The sequence below is a fragment of the Rhineura floridana genome, chromosome 6 (assembly GCF_030035675.1).
Source record: "Rhineura floridana isolate rRhiFlo1 chromosome 6, rRhiFlo1.hap2, whole genome shotgun sequence".
Taxonomy (NCBI): domain Eukaryota; kingdom Metazoa; phylum Chordata; class Lepidosauria; order Squamata; family Rhineuridae; genus Rhineura; species Rhineura floridana.
The window spans coordinates 19,967,178-19,990,764 of record NC_084485.1 but is presented as its reverse complement, the minus strand read 5'-3'; the positions used below and the strand labels follow the sequence as shown (position 1 = coordinate 19,990,764).

The 23,587-nt window shown below is 42.5% G+C and overlaps 1 protein-coding gene across 1 annotated transcript; it reads left to right on the top strand.

The window, feature by feature from the left end:
* Nucleotides 1-789: 789 nt before the first annotated feature.
* On the top strand, nt 790-22,697 carry NELFCD (negative elongation factor complex member C/D). Its single transcript, XM_061631143.1, has 15 exons — nt 790-1,079; nt 3,439-3,551; nt 3,694-3,803; nt 4,313-4,422; nt 5,905-6,012; nt 6,830-6,982; nt 10,879-11,009; nt 11,894-12,059; nt 13,419-13,553; nt 14,682-14,821; nt 17,063-17,177; nt 18,419-18,514; nt 20,068-20,208; nt 20,949-21,078; nt 21,645-22,697. Exons 1-15 carry the CDS (start codon nt 987-989, stop codon nt 21,677-21,679), a joined length of 1,776 nt encoding a protein of 591 aa, XP_061487127.1. The 5' UTR covers nt 790-986; the 3' UTR covers nt 21,680-22,697.
* The last annotated feature ends 890 nt before the right edge of the window (nt 22,698-23,587 follow it).

Genomic DNA, 23,587 nt, shown 5'->3' with positions numbered 1-23,587 from the left:
TTGCAAGGCTGTGGGAGCACAGGGTGGATTGAGACTGAAAGAGGAGTTTATAAGTGACCCTTAAATGTAGTCCAGTTATACCCCTGTTGCAGTTTGCAGTCCTGCCATGGAGTACATTCTTGAGTTACACAGTAAAAACATCTTAAAAAGCAATTCCAGCACAGATGCAGACTGGTATAAGGTCTCCACTTAAAAGGCTTGATGACAGAGGAAGGTCTTCAGTAGGCGCCAAAAATATAACAAGAGTCTTTTCCTGTCTAATATTTAACGGGAGAACATTCCAAAAGATAGGTGCCACTACACTAAAGGTTCGCTCCCTGTGTTGTGCAGAATGGGCCTCTTGATGAGGGTATCTGCAGAAGGCCCTCACCTTCAGAGCACAGTGATCAACTGGGCATATAAGGGGTAAGATGATCTTTCAGGTGAGAGAGAATTGCTTACAATAGTCCTGCAATGTAAACCACTGTTCATATTGCAATTCAAAGGTGGAGCTGAAGCTGTTTTGGGTCTCTCCAGATACCCTTTGCCTGCTCCAATACAAAACACCCTTCAGATTGCAGCAAAGGTCAAACTAGTTACATTGCTCTCCTATACCTTTCGGGGGGGGGAGCATTTGGGCAGCGCCAATGATTGGATGTTTGCATAGTTTTTTGCATGCTTACCTATTTTTATTGTATGTTTATGAAGGGGAATAAGGGGTCTCCTAGCGACACTGTACTCTCCACAAACTACAGTTCCCAGGATTCCGTGGGGGAAGTCGTGCTTGTTTAAAGCGCGTACACCGCAGATGGGGCCAACAGTAGAATCTTGGATTGCTCCATTGACTTCTATGGGCCATTCTCACGCCCGTCCTGGGGACGGTTTGCTCAGTGTTTTCAAGAGAGAAAGCAAATGAGCAGCGGCATGCGCCTCTCTTCCCTTTTCATATCTCTATGGCCTTGTCCCTTCCCTGAGGCTGAGGGACAGCCGGACGCGGCCTCCAGGCGATGCGAACTGAGCGTGCGGAGCCCATGGAGGAGCGCGACTACTTCGGAGGCAGCGCAGCCGCTGAGTGGGGGGACGACACCGACGGAGGGGTGGTGAGAACCCTTTTTTTTGTTGCGGGGGTCCCCTTCACCCCCCAACCTCTGAAATAAGGGGGGGGTGTTGGGGGCGAGAGAGAGCTGTGTCCTCGACCGCTGCTGGTCCTGGCTTCCTTGTGAGAGCTGGAAGGAGGCGAGATGTCTGTGTGGCCGCAGTTGGTTTCAGTGGGACGTACTGCTGTCTGAGTAGGCATAGCTCGGATTGCGCGCCTTACCTCCCTGTTTGTATGTTTTTATCCTCACGTTTCTGTCTCCCGGGCTCTTGCATAAGAATGTCATCTTTTCTGAATCTAAAACCCAGAAGCCAAGTGGCAAATTCAGAAGTGCAGGGTCCCTTTATGATAGTCGCAGCCACACGCATCCTTTTTTGCTCTTGAGAATGAGATCCTTGTTAATGCCTTCTCCCACAACAACAGACATCTCTAAGAACCCATCAGCATGAAAGGGGAGAGGGTTAGCTACTAAAAAGAGTCTTCTCAGTGGCAGACTCACCTCCTGTCACTCTGATCGGCTCCAGTCAGCAGGAAAGGACAAAGAAGCATGTTAGAAGATTCTTCTCAGTGGCTAACACACTCCCCTTCCGGGCTGATTGGCTTGTAGGATGCTGAAGAGATAGGGACCATGCTTCCAAAAAAGTAGGGGGTCTAAGACCCTCCCCCCTAGACCCTGGATGACTACACCTCTGCTAAAACCATAAGGAGCCATAGGTCAGTGGTAGAGTATCTGGGTCCCAGGTTCAATCCCCGGCCTCTCCAGGTAGGGCTGGGAGAGACACTGCCAGTCAGTGTAGGCAATACTGAGCTAGATGGACCAATGGCTTGACTCAGTATAAGGCAGCTTTCTATCTTCCTAAGTTTTCTTCCTGATTTTTTTTTTGCAGAAAAGTTATTATTACTGTTATTAACTTTATATCCTGCCGTTCCTCCCAAAGGAGTCCAGGGTGGCAAACAACAAGCAATAAAACAATAAAAACATCTTTGGAACAATTCCAGTACATTACAGATGCAGGCTAGGAAAGAGCTCTACTTAAAAGGCTTGTTGGAAAAGGAAGGTCTTCAGTAGACATGGAAAAGACAACAGAGCCTGCCTAATATTATACATAACCTGGCTAGTCCAGCAGAGAGAGAAATTCAGGTGGAGTCGCAAGAATGTAATGGGAGGCGTTCTGCATTTTTATTGCATAAACACTATTGTTTCGTTCAATTTCTATAGGGGTTGCTGTATTATAGCGCAACCCTGTTACATGTTTGTGATCTCTTTTATGCAGATTAGGTACCCTTTTACACACTTTTTAACCACCTTCTGTATTTATAACCAGAGTAATCACAGCCAAACACAGAAGCGTAATGAAAAAGAGTAACAGTAAAGATGGTCTCTCTGTATAGAATGAATTCTTATTTGTTAAACTAAGATATCTTGCCTTTTCTTTGGTATTTCAAAAAAGTCGCCAATATTAAGGTTTGGTCATTTGGAAATGTATTTAATTCTGACTTCCCCTCAAGGAATCAAGTTCACAATTTCATGCAACCCTTTGCAAAGCTTCTCTTAACATACCAGTATTGATTTTGAACAAGCAAGCAAGTGCAGACTGTCCATTCTTAAAATATCCCTCTCTTTCTCCTTCCCACCTTTTTTAGATGGCAAGCTGATATCTTGAAAAATATTTAGACAGAAACCATTTGGAATTAACATGCAGCAAATACTATATGAATTTCCCAAAAATAATACTGTTATGGAACCAAACTGGATAGGCCTAGTGGGTTTAATACTGCCAATCTGATATGTTACGAGGCATACAGGATCTGTGCACTCTTGGAGACTAGTTACTGGATTTGAAGGACTATTATTTTGGCCCTTTATGGTGAACAGCCTTAGCTTAGTGGTAGAATACACACTTTGCATGCATCCCCAGCGTCTCTAAGTAGGACTGGGAAAGACTCCTGCCTGAAACTCTAGGGAACTATTGCCAGCCACCATAAACTATGGTTTGTCTACCTAATACCCGCATCATCCCAGACCATTCATCATGTTGATTGGAGGTGATGGGAGTTGTAGTCCAACAACATCTTGAGGGCACCCCATCAGATAGACATAGGCAAACTGACCTAGATGCACCAAGAGTCTGACACCATATAAGGCAGCATCCTAAGTTCCTATGGCCGTTTCATTGTTGCCACAGGATGAAGCAGCTTAATATGTATTTTGTTTGGTGCTGTTTTATTTGCTTTTCCTAACTGCGTCCCTTAAATTGCCAGACCCTCAGCCAGGGAAAATGTGAACTTCACTGGCTAGTGTATTACAACAGAAATCCAGCGTGGTGGGAAAGTAACAGTGGACATTTTGCACTTTCAAATAGCAAGACGATGAATATGGCGAAGAGGATGATGCTGATGTCCAGCAGGAATGTTTGCAGAAATTTTCCACCCGAGATTACATTATGGAGCCCTCCATATTTAATTCTTTAAAAAGGTAAGTGCAGGATTGTTCTGGTGACGTGGGTGGAAGAGGGCATTGTGGAAATGGCACCTGGCTCAGTTATTGGACTGGCTACTCTGAGATCCGATACTATTTGAGTTTGGGTCAAAATCAGGGTGCCCACCTCCTTTCACAGGTATTTCCAAGCTGGCGGCTCTCCAGAGAATGTGATCCAGCTGTTATCTGAGAATTATACTGCTGTAGCTCAGACGGTAAATCTGTTGGCCGAGTGGCTCATTCAGACAGGTATGTTCCCAAGAACGTGTGTGTGTGTGTGTGCGTGTGCATGTGTGTGTGTGTGTTGCTTTCTTACAGGGCCCCTTTTTAAAGTTGCTGATGGTGCAGTTCAAAAAGACTTGCCTACCATAGGCAATTTGTCTTGCTCTATGAAGCAAGACAAAAAGCTATTCCCTTTCCAGTCTTAACTCCTTATTAGTCACTTAAAAATATTTTAACTACTCTTTTGAGTCATTTGTGAGGGGGAAAATAGACCTGTGGTTTAGGATCGGCTGCAGTTTAATGGATGAGTTAATTGTGTAGCTAACACTCTGGGATGCAAATAGATATGTTGCGTGAAAGCTCTCAGGCAAAATCAAATTACTTAAAATGAGCATCTTTCAGATTGCCGCCTGGTTAAATTTGGTAGAGAGAGGACGTGTGTGCTCCCTTGTCACAAGGGACAGTCACAGGAAACATTAAGGAACTGCTGCTTGACCAACATAGATCCATATACAGAGTGACTTCTCTCATTGCAGGTGTCGAGCCCATTCAGGTCCAAGAGACAGTGGAAAACCACTTAAAAAGCTTGCTCATTAAACACTTTGATCCTCGAAAAGCAGATTCCATTTTCACAGAGGAAGGAGAGGTAATTTGCAGAACTTAACACTGCCCAAGTGGTTTCTCAAAGTGGTTTCTTGCTGAGGAGTATTCTTTCAACACCAGTTGCTGTAAATCACAAGTGGGAGAATACTGTTGCTCTCATATCCTGCTTTGGGATTCCCAGAGGCATCTGGCTGTCCACTGTGAAAACAGGATGCTGGACTAGGCGAACCATTGCTGTGATGCAGCGGAGCTCTTCTTTTGTTCTTAAAGGACTTGTATGAAGCCTGCAGAAAATCCCATCTATGTTCTGCAAGCCACAGACTTGACTTGGGGGCAGGCGCTTTTCTGTCTGCGGACACACAAAGTAGCTTACAAAATTAAACATGAGAGAACTATAAATGGCAATCATCATTTTTTAAAAGAAAGCAAACATTTAAAACAGCAGCACTGAAAAGCACTGAATTATTCCCCACCTAGTTCAGCCAGTCATTTTCACTGGGGCCTCAGAAAGGTGGGTGTTTATGCAAGAAGGATTCCCAATTGTTTCTTGTCTAGATGTAGACCTCTATGATTCTATGACCTTAAGTTTACAGAGAGAGAGAAACCATGTTGGGCTTCATCATACTATATAATGGGACCTCTGCTTCCCATTCTACTGATGGAAGCGGTGTCAGAGATCCAGAGTCAGATTCCCTTTCTTTAAGGGATGAGGTTGAGGGCTCTGAACCACAAGGGGAAGGACATGCAGGGCTACCCTCAGAACTGCTTCTATCCGACGGGTCTATGGAGCCAGTCCCCTTCTGACCCAAGGATGTGATAATGTTGTCTTCTGACTTGGAGGACTCCATTGCAGAAGCACCAGTGAGACCAGTGCAAAATTGTAGCTCTGCACATTTTGGAGTGGCACACTCCTTTGGGAGCGTGAAAAGTGTGCAAGATCTTAAAATCTGAAGAAGTCAAGAACAAGCTTTGAGAAAGTGGTAAAGGAAAACCTTATTATTTCCACGTCTATGTTGAACCTCTGCAATGAGGTTCAAACGTTTTGTATCAGTGAGTGCTAGAACCTGCTCTCCTCTTTATTTTCTTGCCTTGCTTCCAGCCTGCACGTTGCCTTGCTTCACCTTTCTGCACTGCAGAGCAGGATAGTTGCATGCTTAACTCTACCTGTGGTTGCTTCATCCATTACGTTTCCCAACATGGAGATGAATTTGAGTTTATGTACGTTTACAAGTCTGTCTTCTACCATTTTGAAGTGCCCTACTGATTAGTTAATCACAGTAAAAGACATTCATGTTGTTATTCACATGTCACCTGCTCTTTCTGACATGTAGACTTTCTGGAAGTAACTGGTGGTGAAGCCATGGTCAAGTAGGCATTTGAACTTGGGTCTCCAAGGAGCAAACTCAACATTTCTGCTAGGCTGCACTGTTTTCCTGTTAGGAATTTTTTTAAGCTGTTCTAGAGACTTAGATCAATTTTCTGAGCCTACAGGACCATGTCATTCTGTTGCTCTGATTTTTGGCAGACTCCAGCATGGCTTGAACAAATGATAGCACATACTACATGGCGAGACCTCTTCTACAAACTAGCTGAAGCTCATCCAGACTGCCTCATGCTGAACTTTACTGTCAAGGTAATTCATACTCTGTCTCAGTCAACTGGAAAAATACTATATCAATTCTTTACCACTCTTATGAGTGAGAGAGCGAGCGAGAGAGAGAGAGAGTAGTTAAGTAGATTCATTTGTTGGCTAAGCTGTCAACAAGAATACATAGGAGACATGTAGCACTGTGTCATATGGAAATGACATGTTGCAATGTTAAGATTATACTTAGGAATAGTTTCTCAGTTAAATCAGAGGTGCTAGCACGTCAACAACATATTCACTCTTTTTCATTTTATATTAGCACATTTTGTGGTAGACACAAGGTTGTCATGGTGAGTGCAAGCTTTCCTATTTCACTGTTGTGAGCAACTCTGCATGCACACAGGAAGGATGCAAAAGTGTCCCAGATACTAAAGCAAACAAAGATGACCTTGCTCATGCAGGAGTTCCATGTGTTGCTCCAAGGAATTGGGGCAAATATGTTGAACCAAAAGTTTTTATACTTGACCTTAATGGATTGCATCAACCTTGGGAGTAAGATAGTGTTTTAGGCCAGGGGTTGCCAACGTGGTGCCCGCAGAAGTCTTCTCTAGTGCCTAGTCTCCTGCCCCCACTGAAAGGTTTGAAATAAGCATTCTGTTGTAGCCGATAAACTAGCTTGCAGTGTGGGCTTGGGGGGTGTAATTCTGAAAACGTCAGCATCATTATAGTTTTGTTTCAGTTTCACTCCAGTTAAAATGTAATGGCAGCTGCTGAAATGCATACATGGAAATTCTCAGGAACGTGAGCTTTCCTGTGGCCTGCAGTGTTGCTGTTGTCTCAGCTGCTGTTGCTGCTGTTACAGCTTATCTCTGATGCTGGGTACCAAGGGGAGATAACCAGTGTATCGACAGCGTGTCAGCAACTGGAAGTCTTTTCTCGGGTACTACGTACCTCTCTGGCTACTATCCTAGATGGTGGGGAAGAAAACCTGGAGAAGAATCTACCTGAGTTTGCTGTAAGTGCTTCTTTGTTTCCTTTTTCTGTAAGAATGACTGTTTTTTATTGATCACGTCAGGTCCCAAACATCCCTGATATGGGAAGGCTGCAATAGGCCTTACATGAATTGTACTGAGACACTCTTGCTACCTTTTGGTTAATTTGCAAGATGGCAAAGCTGCGTAGCCAGGCTCCCATTTCCCTGCTGCCTCTGGAAAAACTATTCTGTACCCCAGAATGTTGTGATGGTCTCTTCTTTCTCTCCTATTCTCATCCTAGCTAAGCATCATATTCTGTATAATAGAATCATAGAATAGTAGAGTTGGAAGGGGCCTAAAAGACCGTTGAGCCCAACTCCCTGCACAATGCAGAAATCCAGCTTAAAGCATTTGTTGTTGTTATGTGCCTTCAGGTTGATTTCAACTTATTTTATCTATTTATTTTATTATTATTTAATTTATATCCCACGCTTCCTCCCAGCAGGAGCCCAGGGCGGCAAACAAAAGCAGTAAAAACACTTTAAAACATCATAAAAACAGACCTTAAAATACATTAAAACAAGCAACTTTAAAAACATTATTTAAGAAAGCTTTAAAAACATCTTTAATAAAAGGTTAAAAGATATTGTTTAGGAAAAAAAGGTTATTTAAAAAAAACATATTAAAAGCAATTCCAACACAGACGCAGACTGGGATAGGTCTTAACTTAAAAGGCTGGTTGAAAGAGGAAAGTCTTCAATATGCGCTGAAAAGATAACAGAGATGGTGCCGGCCTAATATTTAAGGGGAGGGAATTCCATGGGGAAGGTGCCACCACACTACAGGTCGGTTTCCTATGTTGTAAGAACGGACCTCCTGATAAGATGGTATCTGCAGGAGGCCCTCACCTGCAGAGCACAGTGATCGACTGGGTATATAAGGGGTAAGACGGTCTTTCAAGTATCCTGGTCCCAAGCTGTATAGGGCTTATGGCGACCCTATGAATCAGCGACCTCCAATAGCATCTGTTATAACCACCCTGTTCAGATCTGTGGCTTCCTTTATGGAATCAATCCATCTCTTGATTGGCCTTCCTCTTTTTCTACTCCCTTCTGGTTTTCCCAGCATTATTGTCTTTTCTAGTGAATCATGTCTTCTCATTATGTGTCCAAAGTATGATAACCTCAGTTTCATCATTTTAGCTTCTAGTGATACTTCTGGTTTAATTTGTCCTAAAACCCAATTATTTTTCTTTTTCATGGTCTCCCCCAACACCGCATTTCAGATGAGTTGATTTTTCTCTTACCCACTTTTTTCTCTGTCCAACTTTCACATCCATACATAGAGATCAGGAATACCATGGTCTGAACAATCCTGACTTTAGTTGTCAGTGATACATCTTTGCATTTGAGGACCTTTATTAGTTCTCTCATAGCTGCCCTACCCAGTCCTAGCCTTCTTCTGATTTCTTGACTATTGTCTCCATTTTGGTTAATGACTGTGCCAAGGTATTGATAATCCTTGACAAGTTCAATGTCCTCATTGTCAACTTTAAAGTTACATAAATATTCTGTAGTCATTATTTCAGTCTTCTTGACGTTCAGCTGTAGTTCTGCTTTTGTGCTTTCCTCTTTAACTTTCATCAGCATTTGTTTCAAATCATTACTGGTTTCTGCTAGTAGTATGGTATCGTCTACATATCTTAAATTATTGATATGATATAATATGTTCTGCATGTAGATTAAATAAATAGGGTGATAAAATACACCCTTGTCTCACACTGTTTCCTATTGGGAACCAATCGGTTTCTCCATATTCTGTCCTTACAGTAGCCTCTTGTCCAGAGTATAAGTTGCGCATCAGGACAGTCAGATGCTTGTGGCACCCTGATTTCTTTTAAAGCATTCCATAGTTTTTCATGATCTACACAATCAAAGGCTTTGCTGTAGTCTATAAAGCACAGGGTGATTTTCTTCTGAAATTCCTTGCTCCGTTCCATTATCCAACGTATGTTTGCGGTATGATCTCTTGTACCTCTTCTCTTTCTAAATCCAGCTTGGATGTGTGACATTTCTCGCTCCATATATGGTAAGAGCCTTTGTTGTAGAATCTTGAGCATTACTTTACTTGCATGGGATGTTAAGGCAAGTTTGATAATTATTGCATTCCCTGGGATCCCCTTTCTTTGGAATTAGGATGTATATTGAACACTTCCAGTATGTGGGCCATTGTTTAGTTTTCCATATTTGCTGACAAATGTTATTTAACTTTTGTTATTTAAATTGTATTTTGGCATTATGATTGCTTTGTTGTTCTTCTTTAGCTTCTCTTTGATTTTCGATATTTCCAGTTCATGATGTGTACCGCAGTCTGCTCTTGGTCTTGTTTTTGCAGAAACTATAGAACTTCTCCATCTTCAGCTGCCAATTATATAATCAATCTAATTCCTATATTGACCATTTGGTGATGTTCATGTGTACAGTCGTCATCTTTTTGGTTGCTCAAAATATGTGTTTGCAAGAAACAAATTATTGGCTTCACAGAATTCAATAAGTCTTTCTCCTGCTTCATTTCTATCTCCTAAGTCCCATTTTCCCACAATTCCTAGTTCTTCTCTGTTCCCTTCTTTTGCATCCTAGTCCCTCATGATTATTGGAACATCTTGTTTTGGTGTGTGATCAATTTCTTCCTGTACTTCTGCGTAAGATCTCTCCAATTCCTCTTCTGCGTTTGCCATTGGAGCATAGACTTGGATGATGGTTATGTTAATAGGTTTCCTGTTAAATCTCATTGATTTCACTCGCTCAGACCTTGTGTTGTAGCTCCTAATTGCTTTGGCTACTTCACTTCTCACTATTAAAGTAACCTCGTTTCTTCTTAATTTCTCATTTCCTGCATAAAATATTTTGAATTGCCTGATTGAAGGTGTCCCATTCCCGTCCATTTTAACTTACTCACGCCAAATATTGTAATGTTGATGCGTTCCATTTCTTGCTTGACAATTTCTAACTTTCCCTGGTTCATGCTTCTCACATTCCATGTTCCTGTTGTGTATGTCGTACAACTCTGGACTCTCCTTTCGCATCTGTGCACATCAGCCTCTGGACTTCCTTTTGGCTTTGACCCAGCTGCATCATTAGTCACAGTGCTACTTGTACGTGTCCTTTGTTCTTCCCCAGTAGCTTGTTGAGTGCCTTCTGACTGGGGGATCTCATCTTCCAGCAGTATCTCGTGTTGCATTTTGGATGCACTGTTCATAGGGTTTTCTTGGTAAGAGGTATTCAGAGGTGGTTTACCATTGCCATTACAATTGAGTTTGGATGCATCATAGTCTGGTGTCTCAGCTTTGACCATTGCACCTTGGGTGTCCCTGCTAGGAGTATAGCCTCTGCGTAAAGGCTTCTGATGGCATTGCTTCTTCGACACTCTCAAACCCCCTCACCACCTTAAGGTGTGCATCCTAGAGGATGTTACTATCTTTTTAAACAGGGTTCCTTAATCTGCTTGCCAGCAGCAAGCACCCCTCCCCTCTCCAGTGAGTAACTCTGCATTTTCAGCAACTTCTGACAAAAGCCCAGCACAGGGAAAGGACCACCCACCCTTTGCTCTTTCCAGCTGTACATGGAGGAAAGGAGGGACCGCTTCTCTCCTGCAAACTGGGCTCTTGTTGGATGTGCTGTCTCACTTCTGCCTTCTGCAGAAGTCCAGCGCTAAGAAAACAGTATCCTTACTTTCCCCTATGCCGGGGATAGGGAACCTCAGGCCTGGGAGCTGAATGTGGCCCTCCGGGCATCTCTGTCTGGCCCTTGGGATTCCCCTCAGCCATATGCCTCATCTGCCTAATTTGCACACCCATTGAGTATTTTTGTCTTAGAGTGGGATGATTATGATGCTAATAGTAATAATAATAATAATCTGTGTCTCAATGTATTTGCAGAAAATGGTGTGCCACGGTGAACACACATATCTCTTTGCCCAAGCTATAATGTCCATACTAGCTCAAGAAGAGCAAGGGGGCTCTGCCGTGCGCAGGATTGCTCAGGAGGTCCAGCGGTTTGCTCACGAGAAGTAAGACGTTGCAAATTTATCTGTGGCTTGCTTGCCCTCCAGTCCTTGTTTAGCTAGATGCAAACCCAATGGAAAAGGAACCCTCATCCAATTCACATGTGCAGTTCATTTTAGGCGATTGGTCAGAACTGAGTGCGGCCTGAAAACACAGAGCTGGCGAAGTATGTGGTCTATGGATATTTGTGATTTTTTTCCTCAGAGCAGTCCTGGCAGAATGAATGCTGTAGCCAGAGACACATAATTGGGAGCACATAAAACCTTGCGCCCTCTGGGCGTGTGCAGGACTTGCAGCTTTTTCTTTCATGAACAAATTGGGGTGGGGGGTGTTTCTGAACTGAAAGACACCACAGTGTCCTGTAGCAGTGCCTTAACTTACGTAGAGAATACCTTTTTCCTACATCACATTTGAATTACAGGGGCATACAGGGAAGCATTCTTGATAACTCACCTATAACTGTTCAGCCGCTTGCCTCTGGAGGGTCATTGCTGCCTGAGCATCTTTCAGATATGTTTTAAAGATAATGTAGTTTGTCCTTGCAATTAGTAATTGAGCTTTGGCAGATCTGGAGTTTTGGATAGGACAGGATATAAATCCAAGTGTGTGAACTATGTATTAATAATTGCCATGATCATCAAATTCTAGCAAATATTTACAGATGTTAGTAGTGCAAAATAGCATAGGCTGGTTGCCAAATATCCTATTTGTCCATTTGATGATGAGTGTTTTCAGGCCCAAACCCAATCTGAAAGCCATTTTTAACATGCTTACCCATCCTTGGAAGATGGTTCACTGTTATCTTCTATTTTTAGAAATCTAGCACTACTTACCACTTATTCTACAGAACACCTGAAATTTTCTCTCATTCTTGTTTTATCTTATCAAGAGGCCATGATGCCAGTCAGATCACTTTAGCTCTAGGAACTGCTGCCTCTTACCCTCGAGCCTGCCAAGCGCTTGGTGCCATGTTATCGAAAGGAGCCCTGAACCCGGCAGATATCACAGTCCTGCACAAAATGTTCTCAAGCATGGATCCTCCTCCAGTAGAACTGGTTAGTAGCAGTAGCTTTTTCAGAAGAAACAGCTTTTTTGTGCTACTCTTTCAGGAGCATCAAGGATTGTGTCCCCCACTGTGTGTCTTCAAAGAGGAATCTCAGTGTAATTAATGCCTCTTGCTTTGTAAGTCCCACTGTCTAGTTGCATTCAAAGGGAAACACACACTTTTCTCTTAATCCTGTTCTATAGCCATGGGACTTTTTCATCAGTTTGCCTTATCAGGAGCTAAATATCCATAAAGTGTGTAAAACATCATATTCCTCCCACTCCTTCAGTGCACTATGCAGCTAACTGCTTCCAGAATATACAGATGTTACAACCTCTTTCTGTGAATTGGCATGCTTTTGGCTATCTCATAAGGCATCCACGTGTCTTGGCTTGCCTCCATTCTCTCTCATTGTTGCTCTTTTCTAAACGAGGTGTTAGCAAAAAATGTAAGAAAAATTGAGGACTATCCCTAATAGTATAATACTTAATAATAACTGCTAGTATATGTAGAACACTTATCCAAAGTTCAAAGTGCTTTACATACACTGCCTCATTGTATCACTTTCCATAGTTTATAAGGTAAGCTAGTAGAATTATTCCTATATAGTAGATGAGAAGCTGAGTCTGACAGATAGTAGCTTGCCTAAGATTACCTTGTGAATTTATGACTGAGGCAAGATTTGAACTAGGGGTTTCTGACTTGCTGTTTGTTCTCTTAATCACTTTATGATTTCACTGACTCCAAAAAGATGTTGGGATGTTTACCTTATTTGTCCTCTGTACCTTAAACATAGTGTGCCTTAGAACCAAATAAAATAAATGTGTGTGTTCTCAGTCTAGTTATTCTCTAGGCCAGAGCTTGGAAAAGTTACTTTTGAACTACAACTCCCATCAGCCCCAGCCAGCATGGCCACTGGATTGGGCTGATGGGAGTCGTAGTTCAAAAAAGTAACTTTTCCAAGCTCTGCTCTAGGCCAGGGATAGGGAAACTTATGGCCCAGCAGGTGGTGTTGGACTACAGCTCCCATCATCCCTGATTCTTGGCCAAGTTGGCTGGAGGTGATGGGAGTTGGAGTTGAACAACAACTGGAAGGCCACAGGTTAGCCACATCTCCTCTAGCCCATCCTGGTGACAACACTTTTCAGTAGTTTGGCAGCAGTATAAGATTTGGTTAAAACCAACTCTTCTAGTATTTTTAACTGAAATGGTATTTTGATTAATGTTAGGATATAACATTAGGCCTGTTACTCAATTTTATCTATGAAATTTACTTTCTTGGGGATAGAAACATGATCATGACCAGATTCTGTGTTTAATGACTTTTAAAGCATTTTTTAAAAGTTTAGTTTTGTTTTGTTTTTTGCAGATTAGAGTTCCTGCTTTCCTGGACCTCTTCATGCTGTCACTGTTTAAGCCAGGTGCTAAGATCAATCAGGACCATAAACACAAATATATCCATATTTTGGCATATGCAGCTAGTGTTGTGGAAACATGGAAAAAGGTAAGCGCAGGGGAGTGCTGTTCTACTGCTTTAGGAGTAAATTTGTGCATATTAAAACAAGATAAAGAATGTGTTTGTGTTATGCCTCGTTGTCATTTAGAATAAAACTGTAAGCTTGACCTCTGTCTCTCCAGAAGGGCTAACATACGCAAAACTTTTTAAAAAACTAAAACTATGCAGTGTTTTTACAGAGTGCTTTTCCAAATGCTCAAAGTGCTGTACGCACGCTATATTTGTAAACCATGCAATGAACCTGCAAGCTGAGCCAGTAATGGCATCCCTATTTTACAGGTGGTAGGTGGGGACTGAGGATGAAGGAGGGTCTCCATCTGCACTATGCGTTTAAAGCAGTACCATACCACTATAAACAGCCAGGGCTTCCCCCAAAGAATCCTGGGAACTGTAGTTTGTTAAGGCTGCTGAGAGTTGTTTGGAGGCCCCTGTTCTCCTCACAGAGCTACTATTCCCAGAGTGGTTTAACAAACAGGCCATTTCCCTGGGCATTACAGCTCTGTGAGGAGAATAGGAGCCTCCAAACAACTTGCAGCACCTTTAATAAACTACAGTTCCCAGGATTCTTTGTGGGAAGCCATGACTGTTTAAAGTGTTATGATACTGCTTTAAATGCATAGTGCAGATGGGGTCATAGTGGCTTGCTGATAACTTGAGCCATCTCAATTATTTTTCTGCTAAAATGAACCTGTTAGCCCATCTACTATGGCATGCCTGTTTGGCTCTTCTTTGAATATGGAACTGTACTTGGTCAGCGTGGTTTACCAGTTAGAATTTAGAAATGTTTGGGGTTATACTTGTCATGTAGAAGGCCTTGCCCCAGTGCCAATAGAGTGGTATTTGTTCTCATAGTTAAAGGTCTTTAAAGATATAAATGGGTAATCTCCTTTATCAGTAAATTGCCATTGCATACCTTCTTGGTATCAAACAGAGAATACTTCTGCACATTATCTAGTGAGTTGCTATAGTCCGTGGAAAGTGAAGAACAAGTAGAGAACTCAAAGGTGTTGACTCTTCAGAAAATTTGATGAAATAGAGATCTATACCATGCACTAGTTCTAAGTAGTTAGCACATATGACTCTTGTCTTCCAAACCATATTTTATCACACTTTCAGAGCAAGAGAGTGAGCATAAATAAAGATGAACTCAAGTCCACTACAAAAGCAATTGAAACTGTTCACAATCTTTGTTGCAATGAGAATAAAGGAGCGTCTGAACTTGTGGCAGAACTGAGTACCCTTTACCAGTGCATCAGGTAAGTATCTCCTTGGATTATTTTGACATACTTGCTTAAGAGCAAAGCGTGCATTAAACAGTGTTTTAAGGTTGCATGCAGTTACCTTCTCTATTTTAAGGTCTCCCACAAGCCATCTCTTTCAGATAAGCATATGTTGGCAGGAATTTGGTAGCTCTTTCAGAATCTTGACTATCTGACTGTTAAATAAAATAACAAAGTAAGCAAGTTTCTATCCCTCAGGGTTGTAGCATGGAAATGAGAGCCCTGCATGGAAATGAGGGGTTTCTTGCAAATATTTCAAAAACTAGGCAGGGAATTGGGAGGGGACACTAGCGATCAGAGCTTATTAGATCCTCACTCAACCCTGCTCCTCTGAGTACCAAGGGCCACGGGCAAAGTGATCTGTGGTGAAACCCCCTTTTGTCATTGGGCCTCCTTCCACTTACCTCGTGGTCGCAGTCAGTAGCACTCTGAGCAGTGTTACAAGCAGCGCCAAGTGATAAAGTGTAGCTGCCATTTTAATTTCCCACAGTGCCGGATGCTACATCAGAGGCATTAAGGGAAATTAATATGACAGCTAAAGCCAGCTGCTCAGAGTGCTGGACCATATTTTTTTTCTTTATGGGCAGGTCCCAGCAGCTGTGCACCAGTTACTCACCCCTCTCCCCAGTGTTCTGTGCTCCAACCATCCATCCCCAGACAAAGGCTAAATGAAATAGTTTCCTATTCTAAAAGGAGCTGAAACCAAAATACAATACAAAGATTATATTTCTGCAAATTTGGATAATAAATTAATTGCCAAGGTTAGGATCCAGCATGACAATGTAAAGAGAGGTGGGGCGGTATTCAACTAACTTGTCTGGTCAGTGCAAGGATTTCTGCTTGTGCAACAGGACTTCTCCCTGTGCATACCCCACACCCTCCCCAAATATCTTCCAGAGGGTTCAGGGAACCCCTAGAACATATTTGGGGGAGTTGCAGGGGAGGAGAAGGCAGGAAGTCCCATTGCACAAGTGGAAACCCTTGAGGTTTGTCGCTCAAGTATTTTCATTTCACAAGCGTAACGCTACAAAACAGCATGCGATAGGTTAACATTGCCCAGCATTTCCGCTGGCCAAGCCCCCTATTGGATTTGTCTGATGCGGTATGCTGTGAATGGGGCTCTCGCTAGCAGGATGGCTGTAGCACTAGTGGGCTGCCACAATTGGATCTCACCCGATCAGTGTGTTGGATTGTTGAGGTTTTGGGGAGGGGGGAGGATTGGTCGCTGCAGAGCTTGGGAATGATTTTGTGCCAAAATCTGTGATTTCTGAGCTTAAACTCTTTTTTTTCCCATGGTACAACTATTTATTATTATTTATATGCTGCCAATGAAAACGTTTCTGGACACCTTACAATAATAAAATATTAAAATACAAATGAAAACCATGTGTTCACTGTAGCATAGTTACTCTTTGACTCTTAGGATGAAGGTTGTTTCAACGGGCTGACAGCTCTTTGGACCTTGGTCTTGCCTGTTATTTATTTCCTGCTTAGGCTTCTATGTCAAGGGGAAAAACTCAACACTCTTCTTTAAAGCACATCAGTTACACCAGGGGTGGAGAACTGTTTTTTTCCCCCATCAAGAGCCATTGACCCACAGAAGGCAAACAAACAGGGACTACACACAAGTACTTGATTGATTATTTGTACTGTAGGTTCTGAACTAGAGAGATCAATAGTCTCATTCAAGATAGGGTGGGCAGATTCCTATATAGATAGTGTTTTCCATGCTAATAAAACTGGTTCATCATCCCTTCCTTCCTTCCTTCCTTCCTTCCTTCCTTCCTTCCTTCCTTCCTTCCTTCCTGGAAATCCAAATTAAAGCACTCCATGCTGACAGGTGGGAAACATCCTGGACCTGCGTGCTCCTGTAGTCCATTTTATGGCAAGAATCTTCTTTTGTGGAAATTCCTTTTGTCTGCTTAGTAAAGGAAGTGTAGCAACTTTACCCTCTAAAGAGATCCCCACCCATTTTGTGTTTGGGTCAGTATTATTCTGCAGCTTACGATTTTCCAGATTTGGCTGCCAGCTCGGGATCACAAGAGGCAACATCAGACTGGAAAAACTGCAACTGCTGGTTAGACAAAAGAGAAATGGAGAAGTCCTGGCAGACATTCAGATCTCCAGTGGACGGCAGGTTAAAGCATTAGGCTGTAGGTTGTTCAAGAAGGATGTCTGAACTTTGCGTATTTAATGTGGCTTCCCTGTATCTTTTAGGTTTCCAGTTGTAGCAATGGGGGTACTGAAATGGGTCGATTGGACAGTGTCAGAACCCCGATATTTCCAGCTTCAGACTGATCATACTCCAGTGCACTTGGCATTATTGGATGAGGTAAGATCATGGCTCTGTGTGTGTGTGTGCTACACAAAGATCAACATTTAACTTTGTGCAAAAAATGTGATTGGTGAAATATATATCTGCTGGTCCTGGAGTTACACAGTGCATTGAAGCTCCTCCTGCTGACCACAGGAAATTGCACTCGTATTCCCTCTGGATGTTGAAAGTTCACCAGGTGTAACATACACATATTTTCTGGTGCCCTATTTTGCCAGCCAAGAGGACTAGAAACGTGTGGCGTTCGCTTTGTTTGTTCTTAAATGAAAGGTGACATTTGGAGGATGTTGGACTCTTGAGCCGATCTCAGTTTCTGCACTTATGTGCTGCTTGTTTAGAATCATGGAATATGCATAATCCTGGCTGAGATGAACGGAAGGGTTAAGAGCTTTGATGGAAAGCTGTGTGTAAAGATGAAGACACACCTTTTTCAGGAAGCAGTTTACATTCTTTGCTGTTCCCTGCCCTCAGATTTTTCATAACCCTTGTCATGAACGTCATGGAAGCATGCACTTAAGGAACAGCTGAGAAATGTAGCTAGAATGTGTTTACTGCTTCAATAGGGCACTAGCTGGTAACAGTACTGGAGTGACTTGTGTCTTGTCTACACATGCAAAAATGTGAGGTGATAGGATGGATAGTACCACATCAAACTACAGGTAGTAGGATCATATCTTTAATGTCCCCCTTAAGAAATAAAATCTCTGTAAACAATAAAAAGATCACGGTATGTAACAGGGCTGGTCTAGAATTTTTCTCATCCTAGTTTATTTGCAGACAGGTGGGACCTTTGAAAATGATATGCTCTGCCTCCAAACTCTAGTGCAACCTTTCCCAACTAGTGGGCCACCAGATGTTGTTGGACCACAACTCCCATCAGCCTCAGCCAGCATTGCCAATGGTCAGGAAAGATGGGAATTGTGGTCCAACAACATCTGGTGGCCCACTAGTTGGGAAAGGCTGCTCTAGTTTCAGAGTCCATTCTACCACTTAATTCTGCTGTGCATATACAGACCCAGCCTGTGTGTTTAAGAATTCCCAAATTGGGTATTTTCCACAAGGTGAAAACTCCTGCAGATAATCCAGCTTGGTTGGAAAAACTTTGAACTCTGGGATGAGTGTCTGCAATGCATGTTTTGTGTTTTAAGGATGTGTGCCTTAAAGCACTTGTCTCTTGACCAAGTTTGCATGTTAAGAGAAGCGCAGAGAATCTTACGTATTTGCCTTCTGGTTTGCAGATCAGCACATGCCATCAACTGCTTCATCCTCTGGTCTTGCAGCTTCTTGTCAAACTCTTTGAGACGGAGCACTCTCAGCTTGATGTCATGGAGCAGGTGATGAAAATGCAATGATTTGACTTTTGCCCAGGCTTTTCTCTCCTTTTCGCTTCTGTATTACAAAAGTGAAGCAGCTTGATTGTCTTGACTTTACCTAAGGAATTCTGGGAGTTGCCAGTTTGTGAAGCCACTGAACAAAGGCCAAGTACGAGTAGCGCTGTGACTAATGACGCAGCTGGGTCAAAGCCGAAAGGAAGCCCAGCGGCTGATGCGCACAGATGTGAAAGTAGAGTCCAGAGTTGTATGACTCACACAATAGGAATAAAACTGAAGTTATCATACTATGGACACATCATGAGAAGACATGATTCACTAGATAAGACAATAATGCAGGGAAAAACAAAAGGGAGTAGAAAAAGAGGAAGACCAAACAAGAGATGGATTGATTCCATAAAGGAAGCCACAGACCTGAACTTACAAGATCTGAACAGGGTGATTCATGACAGATGCTCTTGGAGGTCGCTGATTCATAGGGTCGCCATACGTCATAATCGACTTGAAGGCACATAACCACCACCACCACTTGCACTACTGGGCGGAGGGGCTGCAACCCCTTACAGCACTTTTGTAGCATTGGCAATGCCCTTGTGGTCTTGGCATCAATCATCCATTGTGCCAAATGTCACAGTTATGTAACTCCTTTACCCATGGCTATAAAAGGCTGTATGACATAATATATATTGAGATCTTGAGATGCAGTGACATTGGCAGCACAGCAGGCACAAGGGAGTATTTCACAAAATGCTTAATAAATTGATGGAATTCAATATTGCACAGTCTAGTGACTCTAAGCTTTAAAAATGGAACAGATACATGGAAGATAGATTTATCTGGCTGCTGTTAGCTGTAATAGCTTGATGGGACCGCCATGCTCAGAGACAGATTACCTCCAAGAACCAGATGCTTTGAACATAGGGAGCAGTTTATTGTTGTCATGCGCTGCTTGTAAGCTTTCCAGAGATATCTGGAAAAGCAGCCCATGTCAGACAGAACAAGGAAGGCAAATGTCCAGAAATGACAAGCTGGTAGAATAAAGTGAGACACTGCTAAGGGCAGCTGGCAGTTCTTTCCTTGTCCAGAGGAAGAGGAAAGGGCTGGTGCTATCCTGCTACAGGCAGAGGTAACTGGTTGGAAGTCATAGCTGTCAAAGGATGAATGCTGTTGCACTTGGTTCCTGCTTGTGGGCTTCCCATGAGCATTTGGTTGGCTGCTGTGAGAACAGGATGGTGGACTAGATGGGCCGCTGGCCTGATCCAGCAGGCTCTTCTGATGTAAGAATACCTGGCACCTTCATTCAGATGCTTCTCTGTGTGAACCTCACCAAAGAGGGAGGGAGGCCTTGCTCTCATTCAGCAAGGCAGTTCTTGTCTTCTGTAAATGGTGAGCCTATAGGTCATGCAGTTTCAAATTCTTCATTAGAAAACCAATAGATCCCTCGGTTGCATTGTCTTAAGATGTCACTTTGTCTAAGATGTTACTTTGGATGAGCAATGACATCATTTCACTAGCTGAATGTCAAACATAATGTCCTGTCTTCTTTGTTCTTTCAGATGGAACTTAAAAAAACTCTTCTGGACAGGATGGTTCACTTGCTCAGTCGAGGATATGTCCTTCCAGTAGTTGGCTACATCCGTAAATGTCTTGAGAAGCTGGACACAGACATTTCTCTTATCAGATACTTTGTGACTGAGGTCAGTGACTACCTGGAGTCTAAGAAGCTGGGTTTATGCCTATTAGTTTGCACTTGCTCATTAAATCAGGAGCCTTAAAGTAGTAGTCATTTGGTTATTTTATTTACAATACATGTATCCCACCGTTGTTAATAAGCCTTCCAAGTGGTTTACTACAATCAGGTCTGTAAAAAGAAAAGATCCAAATATAAAACCAGTCATCTGCTAAAAGCCCAGGAAAATAAAACAGTTTTATTTGGCACTTAAATGATAATGTTGTCAGGGCCAAACAGATATTTCTGGGACGGGAATATGGCAAGGGTGCCACCATAGAGAAGGCTGTTCGTGGTCAGCGCCCACTTAATCTCTGAAAGTAAGGTGCTTAGAGCAAGGCTTCAAAATATCATGCGGCTCTCTGACAGTTTTGTTCTGACAGTGTCGATGAACAGATAGATCTTATACATAAAACAATTTGGAATCTATTGATTGCTACGGGGCTATTGGTTGCCAGAAACTGAAGGCAACTGAACTTGTCCCCACTTTGCTTATCTCTACCTTGCCTGAAACATCAAGTTACCATTATCTGCTGTATGGTATACTGTGTCTGTGTGCAGTCTGTACTCAGAACTGCAGAAGTGTGCCTGTATGAATCTGTTGAACTAATCTTAGATATCAGGAAACAATGCATTGACGACTGACTCTTATTTCCACACATTAAAGCATGGTAACCCCCAGCCTTCTGCTGTCTGATATCTCTCTAGGTGTTGGATGTGATTGCTCCTCCATATACTTCTGACTTTGTGCAACTTTTTCTTCCAATCCTGGAGAATGACAGCATTGCAGGCACTATAAAGACCGAAGGCGAGCATGACCCTGTCACGGAGTTCATAGGTAAATTGTTTCCCAAACAATCTTTCTTGGTGTTTCTGAGTTTCCATTCAATTTATGCCGTCCGCACCAGGCCTAACAAGTTGACTTAACTGAGGGTTTCTGAACAGGGTTGCTCTTTAAATGCTTCCCATCAGTGCTGGAGTGTCTGAATACCGTGTTGTGGCAATCCACCTCTCCAAGGCCTTTGGCTGCACTCATCAGTGGAGGAGGAAAAAATGTCACTGGCCTGCAGGTATTGAAAAACCTGAGGCCAGCTATAATGCATAGATAGGCCAGCAGTTAACAATACATTCAGGAGTTAGAACAGCAAAGTGTTTCATGTCATCTTAAAGGCTAATTAATGTTTTGTGGCAAAAGCTTTTGTAGTAAGTGAGAGGCACCTGTGTCATCAGTGTATGAAGTGGATAATGGAGATGTTAAGAATGGGAGGACTCTTTTGCAGGGAGATAGTGAAATATGAATGAAGGCATACGTTTGGGGTCTGTTTTCCGTTTGAATCAATGAAAAAATTCATCACACAGGTTATGTACTTGCCAATCATGTTGGTTCCTTTGTTTCCTTTAAAGCTCACTGCAAATCAAACTTCATCATGGTCAACTGAACCAGAGGAAAGATGCTCAGTATTGCTGCCGTCAATGATCCCTCCTTTGTGTACTGCAGGACAGGATAATGCAAATTGCACCAAAAGAAGGAAGGAAGAACTGTTTGGGGACTGGTGTTTTCAGGTGAACTAGGAGCTTCACCCTGGCTAGTTTTCAAAATATTACTTCTCTAGAACTGAGTTGTTTTCATGGCTTCAGCTGAAGTTAATTGTTTTCCCAGCCCCAAAAACCTTGAACCATTTTGAAGAGCAGCATGAAGGATAGCAAATGCTTGCTTGTGACTTCAGGTGCAGGACCTAAGCTGTTTCTCTAGCAGAACTGAATCTAAATGAGGGAACAGGTAGCACTTGTTCCTAGATATGTTTTCTTGGGAAATCCATTTTCTCGGTGTGTGATTGATTACCTTCAGTATGTAGGGTTGATTCTGCGTGAATGGTTTCCAACAGGGAATGATCTCTGCACACACACTTTACATACAAGTGATATTTGTGACCAGAAAGGCAGTATGTGAACATATCACACACATTGTTTGATTCTTGACCCCTTCTATAAACATCTGTATGTTTGTTTGTCTGATATCCTCTCCCCCCCCAAAAAATTATAAATGTCTTTGTGTACCTACGGTACTGAATGTCATGGCAGCGGTCATCCACTTAATGGCATAATTGCTTGTGAATCAGCCATTAGTTGTCAGTTGCCAAGAAGTTGCAGTATTTTTTTTCTCATCTGCAAATGTTGTGTAACATCTATACAAGTTACTTGTGCATCACAAATGTTTACATATTACCAGTTCTCTGCAGACCCTGGCAAAGAACCATTGGTCCTTGGAGTTCTTTAGAGGGAAAATCTTGACTTTTATTGATAAGTTTCATGACTGTGTGAAAATATAGCTTTTGTTTAAATTGCCCTCAGTGCATAGAGTCAGCATAGCACTATGTTGATTTTACCTGTAGGATGAAAACAGCTCAAAGTAGGATAACAGATATTTTTAAATAAATTTACTTTTGGTTAAAGAATGTTGCTTGAGTTTCTTTAAAAGTATTTTTAATTGTCACAGGCATTTTAGAAAGTACATGGCATTTGGAACCACGTTCTTCTTTTTTTAGTATTTTGGGTCTTTGCTTGTTGGTTTTAAATTGTATAATATTTATATGTTGCATAAATTAATTTCATCCACACTTTTGTACGCAGCCCCGGAATCTTTTGATGGAAGGTAGTTAAGGAATAGTTTTATATAAATAAATACAGTGTAAACACTAACACACTGACAAGGGGGGAATTAGATATTGAACCAGAAGTGGACTAGGGGTCTCCTAATAAAGTGGTGTAGTGGTTAAGGTGTTGGACTATGACCTGGGAGACCAGGGTTCGAATCCCCACATAGCCATGAAGCTCACTGGGTGACCTTGGGCCTCTCACTGCCTCTCAGCCTCATGAAAACCCTATTCATAGGGTCGCCATAAGTCGGAATCAACTTGAAGGCAGTACATACACACATACATAACAACTCCTAGCAGCCTTAACAAACAGTTCCCAGGGTCCTTTGAGGGAAGCTATGACTGTTAAAGTGGTACAATAAATCACAGAGCCTAAGAGGCTTGCGTGAAAATAGCTTATAGCAGCAGCATTGCCCTTCCTTAAAACAGCGGGTGGCAGAACCCAAAGAAACTTCAGGAACAGAAGGACCACATGGAGGCAACACCCAGCTGCAATCTCACAAGGAATGCTGGCCTGCTTTTGCTACTACTACAGTCTGAAGACAGCCCCTAATAGTCAGTTTAGGCCTGGGCTGGCTGCTTCTGCTGCCAGATTGATTCCGATCTGTGCCCACAGCTTAGGAGGAGGAGATTGGACATTGCAGGAGTCAGATAAGAAGTCACAACCCTACGCCTGGCAACCTTAAAAGC